The sequence below is a fragment of the Pseudorasbora parva genome, chromosome 15 (assembly GCF_024679245.1).
Source record: "Pseudorasbora parva isolate DD20220531a chromosome 15, ASM2467924v1, whole genome shotgun sequence".
NCBI classification, from domain to species: Eukaryota; Metazoa; Chordata; class Actinopteri; order Cypriniformes; family Gobionidae; genus Pseudorasbora; species Pseudorasbora parva.
Window position 1 is genome coordinate 27,038,462 of NC_090186.1, and position 21,301 is coordinate 27,059,762.

The window sequence follows — 21,301 nt, forward strand, 5'->3', positions numbered from 1 at the left end:
ACAGTAAAGAAGAGTTTCTCTTGCGAGCGCACGGAACACAGTCTGTGCACATACACGCTTAGTTTAATCGAAGAGGAGAGATTCGCGATTGCATTGGACACGTTTTAAGTGCAGGCATATTCTCTGAGTGATCCCAGAGAAAAATTGTACAAGAGCATCGTATCTGATTTTGAGAGCGCACGAACAGTTCTCGCACGCGAGCAGGGAGATTCGCGCTCAGTACATTACATTCCGCACGCGAGCAGAGTATGGAGCAGAGAGAGATTTGCGCTCGCGCATTTTATTCCGCACGCGAGCAGAGAGAGATTTGCGCTCGCGCATTTTATTCCGCGCACGAGCAGAAAGAGGTTTGCACTGGCGCATTATAATCCGCGCACGAGCAGAGAGAGATTTGCGCCAGCGCAATATAGCAATGTGCTTTCCCGCTACAATAATGCGCTCTCGACATTTGACAGGAAAATAATAGGCTACAGCAAGTAGGAAATGGAAGAAGTGTTTTTAGATCAAGCAGAGAATTAAAAGTATATGATACGGTTATAAAATATTTTAAAGACAGAAATAGAAGGGAGAATTTAGTTTTTTTGTTTGTTTTTGTTTATTTTCTTTCTTTCGAATTATTAATGCTTCACTCTCCAGTCCAGTTGATGGCGGTAATGCACCGAAAGTTGGTTTTCAAACCGCCAGCAAACAACAACAGCATTGTAACTGACAGTAGTCAGTCAGTCACACTCACACAGTCAGACGACATGTGTTCCCTGCTGAAGTTTGCATTTACCTCTTTCGCAAGAAGTGCTGGGAAAATGCATTACAGTTCGGGGGTCAATATTAGGCTTTTGCCAAGTTATAAGTGCTCTTTTGAAGACCCAGTGCAAGTGACAGTGAGTGGCTTAAAACCACAACAACGCGTGGATTTACGCTCTGAAATCACAGATGACAATGGACTCGTTTTCAAAGCTTCGGCCACCTACCAAGCAGACGCAAGTGGCCAAGTTGACCTCAACCGCGACCCTTCTCTTGGTGGCAGCTTTACCGGAGTTGAACCAATGGGCTTATTCTGGGCACTGAAGGCAGACGTCGTAAGCTGCAAGTTTACACTAACAGACGTAACTCGCCCTGCTCTAGTTGACCTTGAATGTGTCAGTGATGATAAAGTCATCGCCAAAATAACAAACGAGAGGCACTGCATGACTGATGGCGTCCGGAGAATTCCTGTAGCCGAAGGCAGAATCAGAGGAACTATTTTTATGCCACCTGGTCAGTTATTTTTGCTGTATAAACGTCTTAAATAACTTTAAAGTTCATAAGGCACTCCATTTAGCATTGGTTCTCAGCTAGGATGATTTAAGTATTTAAATTAATCTAACTCTAAATTAAGATGCCAATAACTTATACAGACTGTTTTGTAGCGGCGCCTTGTGGTGAAAAAGTGAAGTGTAACACTGCTTGACACTTTTAGGGTAGTAGGGTCCAAGTATAGATCTCCGCAGGATAGTAATGATAGATTTACCAGATCAGTGGGCAAGGCCTTAATCAGAGGGGCGTTTTTTCAACGATGTTAACTGATTTGCCCATGTCTCTAGCGGTGTCCCAAAGTGAAGTGCGCGCACTTCGAAGGCATTTGAAGTGCTGTTACGTCATAGCGGCACTACGAAGCTGTCCCAATGTGAAAGCTGCACCTTTTTTCTTTTTTTTTATTGCTGATAACAGAACCACACAAAAAGAAGGCATACAACACACAACATCGACAATAAATGAGACAACCATCGAAATGATAAATAAAAAAGGTAAAGAAAGAGAAAAAAAGAAGAGCAAGATGAGGGCCATTACATCACATACAAATGTTCACATGAAGAGATCAAAGGCAGTGCAAATCCTATCAGTCCTTTTAGTATTCTTATTAGTAGATACTGAAATCAGATTTAAATAATTTTCAATTTCCTTTAAGAAGACAGAGACAGTTTGTAAATTTATATTTGTGAATGTAAAATTTGCTCAGGAAAAAGATTAAATTCATAGCAAAACAGGTATTTTCGTTTATGAGGTCTGAGTCAAAATACCCAAAATATAACATTCCTCATATGTATTGAGAAGCCTGGCAAAATGTTACACTTGACAAATACAGTACTTTCAGAGCTTCTGAGTATAAGGACATGACCAAAATAAGTGAACCACAGTTTCATCAGAATTCAAACAAAAAGAGCATGTTAATTCAATGTCAGATTTAGATTTTTGTATAAATTTCTTAACAGGATAGAACCTGTGTATGAGCTTAAAGGAAATTTCTTTCACTTTATATGTAAGACAGAATTTCTGCTGCAAAGACCAGGGCTGCATTTCCCGATAACGTTGTCTCTTAGCGCGCTACGAAGACTCTAAAGGTATAACTTAACTGAAGGTATACCATTTCTAGGTGTGTTCCCCCCGAACTATACCTTAGGAGGTCGCTTAAGGTAAACCTTCTTAAGTGCGACGTTAACAGGTGCTGTCCGTGGCGGCGGTGCTGAATTGGCTTATATCAATGGCTCAAGAATCGATTATTTACTCTATGCAGGGGCTGTTTCACTGCGTTATGCGGAAAAAAATATGTTCTTTATAAAATAAGCACATCAGAAATAGTTGATCTTTCATTTATCAAACAGAATGGCACCTAAATTTTACATAATTCTGAAATGAGTGCATGAACCAGCAATCTCATGCTCAACCGCATGAGCATCACGCGTCATTTAAATCATTACAACATATTTTCCATAGTGTCTTGATTTACTCCACAACCAGGGATGATTGCCCATGCAGCAGGGGACTAAAGTTTTCACGACTAAATGGCTTCGCAGATGGGGCCGTCTTTGATTTAGCACAATTCTATTCGCTGCCTCGCTGCCAAAGTTTGACTAAACTCCCCTCCACAATCATTCCCTTTAAATAGACTGCTAAGCCTTTCCTGACTAATGATTTGCCAGCTGATGTACCTTTGGATAATATCATTAAAAAGCTATCAACCATTAGTGTTTGTAATAAAAAAATCCAGTAGCAGTATTAACATTAAGTGACATGGCATCTGACGCACAGGAGCCAATGGCACGTCGCGACACACGCAGTGGCACTTCCGGTTCTCATTGGCATATGTCAGTGGATAGTGACATGAAACGCTGACACTGGCAGTGACACTGAGTCGCGGAACATGTCGCTGTATGTGACACTCACTGGCAGATGAGCTGAACAACTATACTCACGTAATTGTGGCACAAAAGCCAAAATAAATATCCTATTTTCGTGACTTTTTTCCCCCTCTTAAATAAATGTTAATCTAACTTGTTAAATTTAGTAATATGTGTTAGTTTGTGACAGGCAGTATCTGAGTGGCATGTGCCACTGAATGATTTATTCAATACCAATATTGGTGCCAATGTTGTTGATCACACAAACTGCACATCCTAGAAAACACGTACAAACCATCATAAGTCACTACAAATATCGCATTAACAGTCGCATCCGTTACTGTAGTAAAGCTTTAATTTTGCATCATGCTGCACGCTCTCCTCTAGGTGTCAGTATAGCCAGCTTAAAGATACATCATAACTTAAGACAGTTGAGGAACATCAACGGGTGGTGTATTTGACATTTTGTTTGCAAGTTTGACGGTAGCAAATACAGTATCTGATAGTATCAGAGTCTGATATGTTAAGGCAAATTTGTAAATACTTTATCAAATTTATTTTTTGCATACTTAGGCCTACTCAGTCATGGCTTTAATATTTCACAACTAATTATATTGGCATTGCATAAATCATTCAGTGGCACATGCCACTCAGATACTGCTTGTCACAAACTAACACATATTACTAAATTTAACAAGTTAGATTAACATTTATTTAAGGGGGGGGGGGGGGAAGTCACGAAAATAGGATATTTATTTTGGCTTTTGTGCCACAATTACGTTAGTATAGTTGTTCAGCTCATCTGCCAGTGAGTGTCACATACAGCGACATGTCCGCGACTCAGTGTCACTGCCAGTGTCAGCGTTTCATGTCACTATCCACTGACATATGCCAATGAGAACCGGAAGTGCCACTGCGTGTGTCGCGACATGTGCCATTGGTTCCTGTGCGTCAGATGCCATGTCACTTAATGTTAACACCGTCTCTCAAAAATTGTACGACAATTTTAATCCTTGCATAAAAACCAAACAAAAAAACTATTCAACTAGCCTAATTGAACACTGGGTGTATATTACAACTTCAGAATTATATTCGTATAGACTGACATATGAAGAAGCTTTTTTCACAGTGGTGGCCACTAGTGGAATGAACTTTTAATAGTGATAAGGTATAGCTAAGAGTGGTCCAGACCAACCTTACGAAAGTATGACTTAAAGAAGGTATTCTTAACTAAGTTCGTTTCGGGACACACACTAACGTTAAGGGATACCTTTTTCCAATGAATGTTAACAAACAAAATATTCCAAAAGGAAATAACTGTTGGAAAAGAAATCACATTTTTAAGAAATAGATATCTTATTTTATAGTTTTTAGCTTTCGACTCAGAGAAACAAATTTGACCAACAGGGGTATCAGAAGGTTTGGGAAGGGACGCAGTAGATACTGAGGTGGTGTAATTTCAGTTTTTAAAAAGCATACATAACCCAGAGGGAATAGCTCACATTAATGTGGCCAATTCTTTTGCGGTTATTGGTATTTGGTATTCGGAAAGAAATTCTGAGTATCTGAACAAAAGACCTTGCTTATTAAACAACTGCTCCACCAAAAATAAACCATTACTGAACCAATTATAATAAAATAGCTATTACTTCTTGAATAAAATGTTCTTATTCTTCCAGATAAAACATCTCTGTGGTGAAAAGTTATGTTTATAAATTAAAGCCCAAACTAAGAGAACCTGACGATGAAAGTTGGATAGTTTTATAGGGAGTTTGGATATATCATAATTACACATTAAGAGAAAATAAATTCCACCAAGTCATGAAAAAACAAGTTGAGGGAAAATAGAAGATGGTTTGGTTAGGTACTGATTCAGCTAATTCATTTTTAAAGTATTGTTGAGGGTGTCAAAATCAATTAAGTTCAGACCACCATTATTATAAGAGTTTAGTATGACTGATTTTCTCATATAATGACACTTATTTTTCCATAAGCATTTTATTAAAATCTCATTAATTTATTTAGAAGTGGGCTTGTTCACAAACAGAGACTGAGCTGCATAGGCCAAGCGAGACAGACCCTCTGCCTTAGAGAGCAGTGTTCTGCCTTTTAAGGACAGATCTCTTTGTATAGCCAGCAATTACATTTTTTGTGTTTTGGTAATGATAGGTTTGAAGTTTGTTGAACACCTACATTCGTCTTTAGTAATTTGTATACCTAGTTATGTTACCCTATTTTTAAAGGTAATATTCTGAATTGAAGAAAGAGAGACATTTTTATTGGGTAGCAATTCACATTTATTCATATTTAGATTTAATCCAGATGCTTTAGAAAAGGACTGAAGAATATCCAAAGCCACTGGAATTTTTGTCGAATCATTCAAGAATAAAGCTGTATCATCCGCTAATTGAGTTATTTTTATTTTAGTGTTGCCGATTGTAATACCCTTTAAGGGACTACTATTGATATGAGCGCTAAGGAACTGTGTTGCAATTAGAAATAGGTAAGGAGAAACTGGGCATCCTTGTCTTACTCCTCGTTTTAAAAAGAATCTAGGTGAAGTACCATTACTTAAGTTAACTGAGCTGTTTCAGTTTATTTATAGTGTTTGGATCATTCTGCAAAAGGAGTCACCAAAGCCAATTCTTTGAAGAGCATGAAATAAAAATTTGTCAAAGGCTTTGTAGTAATCTAAAAAGAAAATGAAGCCATCGCTGTCAATTAATTCTGAATAGTCTAACATATCTAGTACTAATCGTATATAAATAGAAATGTGTCTTTTCTGCATAAACCCAGACTGCGTTTCATCAATTATAGAGTTCAAAACGTATTTTAATCTTTTTGCTAGGACTAAAGCTAAAATGTTATAATCATTATTTATAGTGTGATTGGGCGCCAATTGTCTATTAAGAGGGGGTCTTTATTTAATTTGGGGATAAGAGTTATTAATCCTTGACACAATGTGGCTGGAAGTAATGTTTTTTCTATACCTTCCCCATAAACCTTTAACAAGAATGGAGCTATACTATGACTAAATAATTTCTAAAATTCTGAGCTGAGTCCGTCAGTTCCTGGAGATTTTTTAGCTTTTAAATTATTAATAGCCTCCTTTATCTCCTTCAATGTGATAGAGGAATCATAAAAGTTACTATCTATATTACTTAACTAGTTTACATTAAGTACTTATTTAAAGAAATCATTCATATGTTCTTTGGAAAATTTAGAAGTATACAGATCACTGTAAAATTTGGCACAGAACTATGCAATATTTTTAGGGTCCTCACAGATATTACACTCTAAAAAATGCTGGGTTAAAAACAACCCAAGTTGGGTTGAAAATGCACCGACCCAACAATTGGGTTGTTTTAACCCAATGGTTGAGTTGTTTTAACCCAGTGGTTGAGTTGTTTTAACCCAGTGGTTGGGTTAAATGTTGCTTAAGACAACCCAATTGCTGGGTAAGAACAACTCAACCATTGGGTTAAAACAACCCAATTGTTGGGTCGGTGCATTTTCAACCCAACTTGGGTTGTTTTTAACCCAGCATTTTTTAGAGTGTACCGTTAATTTAGTTTTTGAATTTGGTTATTTTTAGCTTGTTGTCTTTCCAATCTGAAAAAAAATATGCAGAGTTTCATTCACATTCTTCGAGCCATTTTCTGCGTGATCTAATAAACGCTCCTTCCGCTTTATGTTTATATATGTTATCCAGTTTGCACTGTAATTCAACCAATTCTGCTTTTACATAATCAAGTAAATCATCCACATTTTTAGATAACAAATTGGTGATTTTTGCATACAATGGAATTTTCATCAGCTTTTTTCTTTTTTGCCAAATCAGTACTAAATTTCTAAGATATTTGCTAATTTCATATTTTGTAAATTCCCAATTGGTGCTGTACCTATTCTCCTCCCATTTTTGTGAATTATCTTATTAATTTCATTTTCTACCTCACTGTAAGAGAGAATTGAGTTGTTAAGTTTCCAGTAAGAGGAGAATCCGCGCACATTATCAGGGGCAAGAAAATGGGTACGAATAAAGATACTCTTGTGGTCAGAAAATGGTGATGGGAAAATATCAGTAGAGGTATTGCATATTTCTTTAGAGATGAGCCATATGTCAATTCGGGACTGAGAGGAAAGAGAATTATTGCACCATGTGAACATTTTTTAAGAGGGATGCAATACTCTCCAACTATCAATCAAAGAAAATCTTTGCATAAACATTTTCAAGTATAAACTAGAATTGTCAGAGAGTTTTGGAGGCCATCTGTGTACACTGCCATCTAAATCCACATTAAAATCTCCACCAAATATAAGCATGGAATTTGGGTATTTAGTCAATAATTTTAAAGCACATTCCTCTATGCGACTAAACAAGGCTTCATTTCCTTTCTGCTGCTTAAAGCCATAAACGCAGACAAGAATACATGTCAAATTTGAGATTTCAGTAACGAGACAGATATAACGTCCATCTAATCACTTACATTAAGTAACACCTTTCCTTTAAACTGTTTTTTTTTTTTATATGCATACACCGGCTGAATGCGTTGTACCATGAGATATCCATTTGTCCAATCCCCATTGTGACCTCCAAAAATTAAGATCCTCTATAGTTGAGTGACATTCTTGGAGAAAACAAAAGTCAGACTTAAATTGTTTGAGATTTAAGAAAATAGCGTTTCGATTAGTGAGATTTTGTAGCCCTCTAGCATTTAACGAAATAATAGATTAAGACATGAAGTAGAAAGGAAATTAAAGAGAAAAAAATAGAAAGGGAAAAAAAATTGAATAGACCTAAGCTAAACAAATAACTTTTTTTAGGCTACTAACCTTTAACTGGTCAATAATCGAACACTAGAACCGCAACTCGAAAAATAGGAACAATATATTGAAAAACAGCATGTAATACTAATTAAATAAAACTTTGAATACATCTAAAATTTAGAACATAAAAGTATGATACCGGATTGTTTAAGTTATTAGAAGACTGTATTGTAATATACAAGCCAGACAGCACGTCTGAACCATAGGCTACTAGAACGTCACAACATATCACAACAGACTGTAAGAAGCTCTAAAATAGAACTATTTAACCCATGTGAAAGCCATTTTTTTTAATGTCTTGCAGAACAGTCAACAGTGTAGTACCGCCAGATAAGTGTCTTCAGTGTCCTGGGAAGAACTGTAGACTGAGGATTCTATTTCAGAACATCAATGAACTTCAGTCAACCAAAAGGGTGGACGCAATATTAATGTCGAGAGACAATTAATGAGAGACGCACATCAGTCAGGAGGGAATATTTCAGACCCCTTTACAAAAGGCCCTTCCACCCACAAAGTAAGCTCGCTTGTTCTCTTTTCTCGCCTTTTCCATGACGGCCATAGCTTGTTTCTTCATTCTCTTTCCGCTGTAGATAGATCCTCTGATATTTTCAAATTGTTGTTTTTAAGAAAACTTGAATCTTTAGCTGCACGCCAGACCGCATCGCGTTGAAAAGGAGAAGTAAACTGGACGATGATTCCTCTGGGCTTGCTATCGTTCAACCGTTTGCGACCCAAACGATGAACGGTGTCCACGACATCCGGGAGTTTGTGTTTCGCGTCTGGCAGAAGATGCTGGCAGACATCGATGATCTTTTCTCGAACCATCTCATTCGCTTTCAGGTACCCCATGAACTCTGAGACTTCATCATCGTGAGTAAGCCTCAAGGTGCATAAGCTGCTTCTCCTGTTCATGCAAGTTAACCTTGACTCTTCTGGTTAGTGAATCAGTTGCGCCAATTTTCACTTTCAAATCTTTTACTCCAGCACTCATAAAGTCGATAACATCTTGCACTCAAGAGATCTGCCTAGTATTTTCATTGATTGTTTCTTTGATACTAGCAATCACACATGGTTTCCCCTACCATCTTTTCCAAAGCATCCGAACGATTATTAATCAGCCTAGAAAGCTCCACAAATTGTGAGAGGATGGCAGTTGTGATGGCAGTTTCTCTCTGTCTTGCGTTGTTTGATGGCAGGGGACTTACATGGTGTTTCTGGAAGACATGGGAATTCTTCCTTGCACAGCATGAATTCTGTGGAGTCTGTCTTGGCTCAGATAGTCGTGCATGTGCATTCCTACTTTTTCTCTTCTCTGATTTTCCCATTTTAATAGCCAGTACAGCAATTAAAGGTGATCTGGAAAAAATATATATACATCTTAAAACCTTTCTAACTGAGTATGAGGAGCTCCTCAAATCGTGACTGATTAGAGCGCCATTTTGGATCACCCTCTAAGCTGCACCTCTGAAGGCCTCATTTGAAGTGTGATTGCATCACAGCGGTGCGGCAAAGGCTGCCACAATTCATGAGCGGCCCTGTCCCAAATGGCACACTTCATGTGCACCTTCGGTCTTGTGGACTTACAATGGCCATTGCGTGCACGTGCCTGTCAAGTCCACAAGACGGTAGGGTGCCCATTCATCATTTAAGCTTAAAGAAGGGTGCTCATGAACGCCTCCTTTGCAGCTGAGCCCACAAGTTTGCTAGCTACGCAGAGGACTTCTACCCAGCAGTCAAAGCGGCATTAAGTTGTTAAAATGCGGACTCAGATGAAGACCGTGAGGGTTTAGGGTGCCATTTGGGAAAGGGCCAGCGACTTCATTTAGAAATACAAAATGTGCCCTTCGTTTCTCAGGCAAAGGAAGGGTACAGCAGATGGAACCTTCCCACAACTTCACAGCCTTCCCTATCCCAGAATTCATAGCACACTGGGGTGCATAGCATTCATAGCACACTACAGGATTTGACTGGTCCGCATTCCCGTGGCATTCGATCAGATTTCCCATAAAGACAGTATAGGGGTCGGTAGGCTAACTCAAGTGTAGCCTGGATACTATTAAACACAACAGCGCAAGCACTTGAAGTAAACAAAACGTTTAGTGCATTCGCACAGTTCCTTGCCCTGAGCAAACAAGATGAACTTTATTTTCCCAATTTTAACTTGCATAAAAGCTATTTATTTCTCAACCATTCTGTCAAGAAGGGGAATCAGTCCATTATCTCTCTTTTCACTGTTTCTTTCTTTTTTCTATTTTTTTTCTACACTTTTTGTACCCATTTTATATTAGGTGGCCTTTACCACTATGTAGTAACATTTTAATTAATAATTTGATACAATGCACTTATCGTGTACATACATGTTTTTACATCGTATTTACATATTAAAAAATACCTGCATGTAATTATGTCTGTAATTAATTTTAGTTACATTTGTAATTACACAGTTGGCACTTCCCTTACACCTAACCCTACCCTTAAACTGACCCACACCACCACACCTGTCCTGTATCCCACCTCAGTATCAGCAAAGGTGCTTTGCAATACAATTTGAACACAGTAAGTACATTGTACTTATTTTTTAATGTAAGTACATAGTACTTAAGGCCACCTAATATAAAGTGAGGCCCACTTTTTTTAAATAGCCTACAAATTACATCTGCGTGGGGCTTTTTTGTTCGTCCCGCTCCCGCTATTCCGAACTTCCCGCTCACACTTAAAATTCACTCCGTGCTCACCCGCTATAAATTATTTTATTCCCGACCCGACTGATCCAGCTAAATTTAGATTTTGTTTCCAGAATCTCTCTTTTAAATTTCCCTTATAGAAAGAGAGACACTGGTGATAGGATATGTTGTCCGTGCAATCATTTATTTTTCATGTACTGTCAACACCAGCTAAAAATTATCACAGAAAAAAATAGGCTAAATCAAATGCGACATCTGTCACTCAAAATTATAAGACAAAATGCAAATAAACAAACACTGTTCTATACTTTCATTGAGCTGAGCGGGAGAAGCTGGAGTTGGACCGGGGAATAATGCACAATAGAGACTCTGGTAAGGCCTGAGCTGGACATCATCTTCTGGGATGGTAAAGACTTGGACGTAATATATTAATGTTTACAACATATTGTAACACTTATATTTAACGAAAGAAATAAACTGTTAACTAATAGTTGCGTATTATAGATATTTAACTGGCTACAGATTTACATGCTTATGGTCCGGTCTCCCATCATCGCAGGCTTTGAAGCATGTCAAAATCCAATAAAAATCTCTAAAATAAAAAACACTGCTACATTTCTCATGGGGTGGGGCCGGGTGAAGGGGATCATTTTCATTGCGTGATTAATAAACACCCATCAGTTTGAAAACACCCACAAATGCTGTCCATTATTTCAATCAAGCCTGTCAAATGTATAGTTCCCTTTCGAGAGAGGTTCCTCGTATTACCTATGGGGAAAACTCCTTTTCTCGAGAATATGAAGCAAAACTTTATTAATAAAGGTATCCATGTAAAGCGTAGTGCCGCTGTACGGCCATAGCCCAGCACGAGGAGCGCTCTGATTGGCCGGGCCGCGGAAACTGCAGGAACCTATGGTGAGGCGGCTGAGAGGAACGAACCAATGGGGGGCGTTCCAGAAAGCCCGCCGTAAAAGGTGCTTATATTTGCATACAGGAGGCTATATAAGACCGTGATTTGCCATAGGTGTCAGATTTTATCTCCTTCAGCGACACCTTCGCTGACCTCCGGAAGAAGCACCACCGTCGAAAAGCACCAGCGGAACCTGCAGCTGAGGACAACGGATTCCCTCTCCGCCTTCTCTGCCGTTCCAGCTACGCCATCCGGCGCCTGTATCCTTTTATTCTTTCTTTCTAAAAGAGCGCAAGGCGTTGTTTCAAATGCCTCGCACCTCCTGCGGCTCATGCAGAGCTCCTCTCCTCGGCAACGGCCGTCACATCATCTGTGTGACATGCCTCGGACGGGACCACACGCAGCTCGCGCTTTCCAGGGGCGGCTGCCCCGAGTGTGATGTGATTGCGCTGCAGACCCTTCGGGCTTGCCTCGCCACCTTCAACCAGGTCCCTCCTCCTGCCGCTGGGCCGCGCCGTAAGAAACGCCGCGACCAGAGGCTGCCAGAGCGGTCGGGGGACTGCACGCCGGATCATTCCCCGCGTGCCTCGCCTTCGCCGGTCACCTTCACTCAGGAGGAACAGCGCCCCTCTCATGGAGCGGCCTGTTCGGTTTCCTTCGGTGGCCCGTCGCCAGAGGAAGACGAGGACAGCCTCTCCACTGCCGCTTCGTGTAGCGAGTGGTCAGTTTCTGTCTCGGAGCCCCCCGCTTCGACGCAGACCGCCATGAGCTCCAAAAACAATGCTGACGCGGAGCTTATCCGCGTGCTCTCTAAGGCCGTGGAAGACCTCGGACTCGAGTGGTCCCAGCCCGAAGAGCCAACGTGCAGCAGACTGGACGAGTGGTACCTAGAAAGCCGCCGCCTCTCTTTTCCTCAGAAGCCCGCGCCTTTCTTCCCTGAGGTACATGACGAGCTTACTAAATCTTGGAAGTCTCCCTACTCTGCTCGCGCGAGATCCGCCTTTTCCTCAGTGCTCTCTACCGTCAACTGCGCCAAGGAAAAAGGCTACGAGTCTCTTCCCCCCCCTCGAAGAGGCTGTCGCCGCGCACCTCTGCCCGCCCTCCTCCAGAGGATGGCAGGCCAGGGCGCAGCACCCTTCCAAGCCCTGCCGCACCACCTCTGCTCTCACTGGCCGAGCGTATGCCTCCGCTGGCCAGGCTTCCGCGGCCCTTCACACCATGGCTGTCCTTCAGGTGTTCCAGGCCAGACCTCTTTGGACGAGTCTGTCCCCGAAGTTTTGAAGGACCTTCGCAGCGCGACGGACTTGGCCCTTCGTGCTACTAAAGCCACCGCGCAAGCCATTGGAAAGAATATGGCTAACCTGACGGTCTTAGAGAGGCACCTTTGGCTGAATTTGACCGAGATGAAGGACACGAATAAAGCCTCCTTCTTAGACGCCCCTCCTGAACGCCGGGGACCTCGACCCAAGCTTGTGTTGAAGCCCGAGCCTCCGAAGCCGTCCTAGCCGCAAGGAGAAAGAGGAGATGGTCAGGTCTCGCCTCGGCCGGACCCCCATCTCTCCCTCCTGGTCTCCCAGTTCCCTGCACCCAGGTGACTGCCGACCTCAGTTTCGCAGCCAACGAGCCCGTTGTCAAACGCACTCGCCTGCACACAAACGCCGTTATCACGGCGGCCCAAATAAATCTCAAAAAGAGACGGTGAAACAGATCCTCGCGCACATTCACCCCGGGGACTGGTTTTTCACGATAGATCTGAAAGATGCCTACTTTCACGTTCAGGTAGCCCCCCACCACAGGCCATTCTTGAGATTCGCCTTCGAGGGGCAGGCTTATCAGTACACGGTCCTGCCATTCGGGTTATCCCTGGCGCCCCGCACGTTTACGAAATGTATGGACGCGGTATTAGCCCCGCTCAGGCTGAAAGGGATGCGGGTGCTCAACTACCTCGACGACTGGCTAGTGATAGCCCAGTCTCGAGCACAACTACTAACACACAGATCCTGGCTCCTCAACCATTTAGACTGTTTGGGTCTCAGGATCAATATCGCCAAGAGCTCGCTGTCCCCCACTCAAAATATATCTTTTCTGGGCATAATTTTAGACTCGAGACTCATGAACGCGCGGCTAACGACACAGCGTGCGCTATCCGTCCAGAACATGGCGGCTTCATTCAAAGCCGGGACTCGTGTTCCCCTGAAACATTTTCAGAGGATGCTCGGCCTTATGGCCTCGGCATCGTTAGTGCTCAGGATGGGACTGTTACACTTGCGTCCCCTCCAGCGTTGGCTACACGCCCGTGTCCCACCTTACGCATGGAAATGGGGCTGTCTTCCGGTCAAAGTGAACCACAAAGTTGTCAAAGCTTTGGCTCCTTGGACGGGGACAGAGTGGTATCGGAATGGCGTGCTTATGGGCACGGTTACGAAATTGAAAGTGGTCTCGACAGATGCCTCCACTCGCGGGTGGGGAGCCCTACACGAGGGCAAGCCGATCTCTGGCCTGTGGACAGAAACAGAAAAACGGCTGCACATAAACTGTCTAGAGATGAAAGCGGTCGCCTTATCGCTGAGAGGTTTCCTTCCACATATAAAGAACCACCACATCTTGGTTCGTACAGACAACATATGTCGGTGGTAGCGTATATAAATTGCCAGGGCGGCCTGAGATCACATTCTCTTCACCGCATGGCGAAGCATCTCCTTTTATGGACAGAGCACAACCTGAGCTCCCTGAGGGCGGCTCACGTGCCAGGAATTCTGAATCTGGGTCCGGATATGTTATCCAGGGGACCCATTCCCCCAGGGGAATGGTCTCTTCACCCGCAAATGGTTCTCTTAATTTGGAACACCTTCGGCAGAGCGAAGGTGGATCTCTTCGCCTCAGAAGACAACACTGCCCAATATTTTTCTCCAAACGCAGGGACGCCCTGGCCCAGTCTCCCGCTATATGCTTTCCCCCCGATCGCGATGCTGCCGCAAACCATCAAGAAAATCAGGGAGACAGCATCCACGGTGCTTTTAATAGCCCCGCTCTGGAGGAACCGAACGTGGTTCTCCGATCTGATCCAGCTGTCAGACACAGCCCCATGGCCCATTCCGCTGAGGAAATACCTCCTCACGCAGGCGAAGGGGAAGATCTGGCATCCCAGTCCCGAACTATGGGCCCTCCACATATGGCCCATCAACTGGTATCGGGAAACCTCTCTGACAGAATTATGAACAATATTGCGGAAGCTAGAGCCCCTGCGACTAGGCGGCTCTATACTCTGAAGTGGTCGGTGTTTTCTAACTGGTGTGCCGTCCGAAATATCGACGCACGCTCATGCGAAACAGCAGAAGTGCTCGCTTTTCTCTAAGAGCTACTGGATGCGGGTCGTTCCCCCTCCACGCTCAAAGTTTATGTCGCCGCCATAGCAGCTAACCACGCTCGGATCGCGGGACATTCACTAGGGAAAAGTGAGCTCATTGTACGTTTTATTAACGGGGCTAGGAGATTGAACCCCCCTCGCCCTCCCTCGCTCCCGATTTGGGACCTCGTTTCCCGCGTTTCTGCTGGCTCTGGCCTCGGTTAAACGTGTGAGTGACCTACACGCACTCTCAGTGAACCCGTCCTGTCTCAAGTTCGGGCCCAACAACTCCAAGGTTGTTCTCAAACCGAGACATGGTTCTTTACCCAAAGTGCTTTCTACCACTTTTAGAGCACAGGTTATTACTCTGCTTCCATTACCCGCATCTCAGGGCGAACAGGGCGCGAACCTACTCTGCCCGGTCAGAGCTTTGAGACTTTATCTGGAGCGCACCTCCCCCTTCAGGCAGTCGGACCAGCTCTTTGTCTGCTTCGGCGGCTGCACTAAAGGTTGTGCGGTCACGAAGCAAAGACTCTCACACTGGATAGTGGACGCGATCTCGCTGGCATATGAATCCTAAAACCTGACTTGCCCTATAGGCGTTAAAGCCCACTCCACTAGAGGCATGGCCTCATCTTGGGCTCGGTCGTGTGGCATTTCTTTGGAAGATATCTGTGCGGCGGCAGGCTGGGCCTCTCCGTCCACTTTTATCAGATTCTACAAATTGGAGGTTCCAGCTCTACAAGCAGGGCTTCTCTCCATCTAGGCTCTATAGACCCTGGCAGATTGCCTTACGTTTTGGCCTGTACTTATTAGTCCTTAAGCACCATTCTCATTCATCATAAGATCCGACTATGTCCGATCAGCTGTTCAAACGAACCGACTCTTCCGGTTCTTCATTCCCCCCTTATAAGCCGCCTCTGTTGGTCTCTCGCGGATTTATTGACATGTGCTTGGGTGTTCTGGGTCAGTCAGCACACACAGCGCTTTACATTGTGTTCCCCATACGTAATACGAGGAACCTCTCTGGAAAGGGAACGTACTCGGTTACTTTCGTAACCTCGGTTCCCTGAGAGAGAGGAACGAGTATTACGTTCAGTGCCGTGTTTATGCTTCTCAGGTATCGCTTCAGTCGATCTTAAAACCTGACACCTATGGCGAATCACGGTCTTATATAGCCTCCTGTATGCAAATATAAGCACCTTTTACGCCGGGCTTTCTGGAACACCCCCCATTGGTTCGTTCCTCTCAGCCGCCTCGCCATAGGTTCCTGCAGTTGCCGCCGCCCAGCCAATCAGAGTGTAACAACAACGACTCATGAGTTTAATGTCTCGGGGAATAATTAACTCAAAAGGGATTTAATATTCAATATTCATGAATTTATGAATATTATTTGCCAGTCATTCATTACGTATTAAAATTTTCCGATAGGGAAAATTGTTTAATTAAATACAAGTAACCCTTTACGGAATTGCTTGAAATTATCCTACTAAGTTTGTCCTGCAAATTAGTTATAGACTTTTCAAATCAATTCTCAATAAGGGATTACTGCTTTACGAGCGCATAAGAAACATTAACTTTACTGATCAGGATAAGTTCAATATTTCAAATGGTCATACAGTTTACTTTACTAACATAGTAGCATAAGCAGTTAGGTAACATTAGATCACAAGTTTCATTGACTTCGTGTATGTGGCAGAATAACAGATTCAACTCATTAAATGTCTTTTGGAGGTTTAATAAACACAGACTAAAAATAACACTACAATTCACATAGAAAGTACATACTAAATATGCATCAAGAGAGTAGAAGTATAGATATTAACGAAAGAATACATAAAAGAGAATAATGAATAGACTGAAGTTAGAGAGAGATAAAAGAGAGAGAGAGAGGGAGAGAGAGAGAGACAACGAGTGGGGGAGGGTAAGAAACAGCTTTCCTTCAGTTCCTCAAATACGACCTTCACGGAGTTAACTTGTCCCAACGGAAAAATAACACACCCTCTTTACAGCAGTTGAATTTGGAAGATAATACTTGCTCTAGTTGTGGCTTCTCGCGTGTGTGCGTTTGTTCCTGCATATCCGGTGGTTCTTTCCGAGGAAGAGAGGAAAGCGGCTTTTCTCTAGCGGCGCTTCGTGTTGTTGAAGATCGGATTGTAGAAGAGAAGATTTTTGGAAGAGATGAGGCCTGCTTGGAGGGCCTGCATTGGTGGCATGGCTTATGTGCCAGCAACCCCCCCCCCCCCCCCCCCCCCTAAGAGCAAGAGATTTTCGGAGAAGAGAAGAGAGAGAAGATTGTCTCCACTGGTCTTTTAAGGTCTGGAAGAAGTCCCACCCTCCAGGGTTAGACTTAACCAATGAGATTGTTGGGATTTCCAGGCGGGAAATTCCTCAGCAGATTTATGGCTCTTTGTTTGAAAGTTCGACTCAGTGGGTCTCTGAGTCTTCATACTATAATTAATGCAACAAACACACACTGCATTTTCTGAATAAGTGATATACATGGAAGTGTAAGTCGTGAAGTGAGCATTAATTTGATAGGAGACATGACATATATGAGGTTATCTGAACTAGTACTTTGTTAGGACAAAGACAAAAAGATGCAAAATACCATACGGAATAAACATTTTACAAGACAGTTATGTGTTTACATATAATGTCCTGGGGTGCATGTTCATTTATAGATGGTTTGTCTATAATTTGAGGCAAAAGCTCTTTGTGTATAAGACTTCATGTGGCCAAATTCTTTTGAACCATAAAACATCTTATCAGATGGTTTCCAGGGTGACGAAGAATCTTTCTCTGTTGTGTTGGGGGAAGGTCTGTCAGTAAGCACAACTTTCAAAACATATTTGTTAAATGTAACTGGCGATTGTGTGTTTGATTCGCCTGAGTCGCTACAAGAGCGCTCCTCGCGCTGGGTTATGGCCGTACAGCGGCACTACGCTTTACATGGATACCTTTATTAATAAAGTTTTGCTTCATATTCTCGAGAAAAGGAGTTTTCCCCATACATAATACTCGTTCCTCTCTCTCAGGGAACCGAGGTTACGAAAGTAACCGAGTACGTTTTTAATGCTGATGTTCTAATTTTTCAGGTAAAGGACCCTTTCCTGGGATATTGGATACATATGTGTTTAGAGGAGGTCCGTTTGAGTTGAGGGCAGCTCTGCTGGCAAAACGAGGCTTTGCCGTTTTTGCCTTGGCTTTTCAAGGTTACCAAGATTTACCCAAAAGAGCTGACAAATTTCACCTCGAGTACTTTGAAGAAGGCATAGATTTCCTGAGACAACAGCCAGAGGTTAGTATGTATAACCTTATTGTTCTCATAATCTAAATAATATGAAGCTAATTACAATGGGAGATTTTATAAGAATTTATTTATTAATTATTATTTATTAATTAATTCAAATTCCAACATTTGTTGTATTCAAAGGTCAACGATCAAAAAATTGGCCTAGTGTCCATATCAAAGAGTGGAGATCTCGCTTTGTCAATGGCAACTTTCCTGCCTGGTATATCGGCCACTGTTTGGATCAATGGATGCAATGCCAATACTTTGGTCCCCATCTACTACAAAGACATCAGTATTCCACCCCTCTTGTACGACATTACAAGAGCAAAAATTACACCATCAGGCCTTTTGGATATCGTGGATGTCATGCATGACCCGATGTCCAAAATAGGTCTTCCTAGCGTTATTCCCATTGAGCGTGCCTCTGGTAACTTCATGTTTATAATGTCAGAAGCTGACCGGAATTGGCAAAGTGCCTATTATGCAAAACTCGCATGCGACAGACTCAAAGCACATGGGAAAAATAACTACGAGCTGGTGAGGTATGAAAAAGCAGGTCACTTTATTGAGGTGCCTTATATGCCCTTTTGTCTCGCCAATTTTCATGCTGCAGCTAACCAGGTGGTTTTGTTTGGAGGGGAACCCAAGGCTCATTCAGAAGCACAGTTAGACGCATGGCAGAGGATTGTGAATTTTTTCAAAAAACACCTAGCGGCTGCTGATCACAATTGCAGATCTATGTTGTAAGAAAAAGGGAACATATAGTACATGAGTCAGGACATCCAGTTATAATGTTGATTTGCAATAAAAAAAATGGTCAAATTATTGATAATGGTTGATTTGCTTTTAAATCTACTGATGTTTCATACAAAGTATGGAGAATTTTTTTGTAAAATCAAACTAATTCAGTATGTGTTAAAGTTTAAGTTTGGGGTCAGTAAAATGTTTTTCATTTCAAATCTTGTGCTCACTTATGCTGCACTTATTTGATCAATAACACAGTGAAAACAGTAATATTGTGAAATATTACAATTTAAAATAGTTTTATATTTTAATGAAAAATGTAATTTATTCCTGTGTTGGCAAAGCTGAATTATTCCAGCATTTAATGTCACACAATCTTTCAGAAATCATTCTAATATGTTGATTTGATTGTCATAAACAATTCTTATTATTATCAATGTTGAATGAAAACGGTTATGTTGCTAAAACAGAGATTTTGGGAAAGAACACCATTTTTTAAATAGAAATCTTTGGAATAATGTAAAATTATTTACTGTCACTATCAATTTTTTAAGCAAAAATATTAATTTAAAAAAAATCTGACCGGTAGAGACCACTTAACATTGATTTATTTAAAGTCATTTGAATCTTATTGTAAAAAATACTCACTTTACTTTTGGTGTTTATCTGACAGAGATATGCAACCATGGCCGTTGGAAGTGAGTTACTTTATGTACCTAACATATACTGGAGCTTCCAATAAAGAATGATTAGATATCTTGAGATTATGTCTGTTTTTTTATGTTGTATTATTAATTATTTTGAGTAATTCTAATATTCTATATTTCTTATTCTAAGAGGTGGCCTCCTATGTCTGATTTGCATGATTTTGATCAAACCCTAATGTGTTTGTCCCTGGAATGATCAGCATCCACAAATGATTATTAGGAAGCCAATCGTTCACAAGTAAAGTTAATAACAATGATTATCTTTTCATAACGGCACCTGTTAGTGGGTGAGATATATTAGGCATCAAGTGAACATTTTGTCCTCAAAGTTGATTTGTTAGAAACAGGAAAAATGGGCAATCGTAAGGATTTGAGCAAGTTTGACAAGGGCCAAGTTATTGTGATGTCTAGAAGACTGGGTCAGAGCATCTCCAAAGCTGCAGCTCTTGAGATTTCTGCAGTGGTCAGTATCTATCAAAAGTGGTCCAAGGAAAGAATGGTTTGAGAAGCACAACAATGAGTTCGAGGTGTTGGCCTTCAAATTCCCCCGATCTCAGTCCAATCGAGCATCTGTGATGAGCTGAACAAACAAGTCTGATCCACGGAGGCCCCAGGGACTTAAAGGATCTGCTGCTAACATCTTGGTGCCAGATACCACGGCACACCTTCAGGGGTTTAGTGGAGTCCATGCCTCAACGGGACACTCATGACAATTCTGTAATTCATTCAAAACCCTCAAGATGATTTTGAAGAAATTTACAACTGTTTTTTTTCTTTACAATGAAAGTCAAAGAATTTAGAACAACATGGGGGGGTTACATGAAAATGGATGAGCTCTCTGAATAAATCTCCAGTGGTACTCTTTGCAAATCATTTAGAGAGCACTATGACAAGGAAAAAATCCAGCAGCCCTTGTCATTTAACCCGGCCTACTTGAGCGGAAGCTCTTAAGAGTTCTTGCATGTTGATTAACTGGAAACAGTTCATTTTATATTTATAGAGGAGCTGTTACTACAACATGCAGTGCACGGTATCACCATGAATGGATTGTGTTCTTGTGTGTGGAATTACATCATGTATGTAACTACAGTTATATGAGCTACAGAGATCTTTCGCTCTATTCATGGACTTTTTTATAATGAGGGTGTATTAGCATGAGTAAAATCCCTTATGTCTAAACAGCAGTGATGCTATTTGAGAAAAATATTGCAGATTGCAGTAGGCTATCCATTAATAACAATCACCTAAACGGATGATTTACTCACCCTCAAGCCATATATGACATTCTTCTTTCAGACGAATACAATCAGTTATATGTATCCATCCATTATAAAAGTACTTCACACAACTCTGGGGGGTTAATAAAGGCCCTCTGAAGCAAATTGATGGGGTTTTGTAAGAAATATATACATTTTAACACGTTTATTAAGTTATATATCCCAAACAACCTTCTGTATGTAACTTATTAAAAAAGCATGATGACATCAGAAGTAGCATGTGTTTTGAACTGCGAGAGACATTACACTCTTCGTATATTAATTGTGTAAGACGGCATGGCAGAAACTATATTTTACTTTATAAAGTTGTAAATATGTAATATTTAAATATTTTTCCCATTGAATAAACCCATTGA

The 21,301-nt window shown here is 41.6% G+C and overlaps 1 protein-coding gene across 1 annotated transcript; it reads left to right on the forward strand.

Annotated features, from left to right (window-relative positions):
* The first annotated feature begins 692 nt into the window (after window positions 1-692).
* LOC137041341 (acyl-coenzyme A thioesterase 5-like) lies at window positions 693-19,721 on the forward strand. Its single transcript, XM_067417522.1, has 3 exons — window positions 693-1,254; window positions 18,021-18,223; window positions 18,359-19,721. Exons 1-3 carry the CDS (start codon window positions 747-749, stop codon window positions 18,962-18,964), a joined length of 1,317 nt encoding a protein of 438 aa, XP_067273623.1. The 5' UTR covers window positions 693-746; the 3' UTR covers window positions 18,965-19,721.
* Window positions 19,722-21,301: the final 1,580 nt, after the last annotated feature.

Coding starts and splice junctions, on each gene's coding strand:
- LOC137041341 (XM_067417522.1), top strand. CDS start 747: ATGTGTTCCCTGCTGAAGTTTGCATTTACCTCTTTCGCAAGAAGTGCT. Junction 1,255..18,020: donor AACTATTTTTATGCCACCTG/GTCAGTTATTTT, acceptor CTAATTTTTCAG/GTAAAGGACCCTTTCCTGGG. Junction 18,224..18,358: donor TCCTGAGACAACAGCCAGAG/GTTAGTATGTAT, acceptor TTGTATTCAAAG/GTCAACGATCAAAAAATTGG.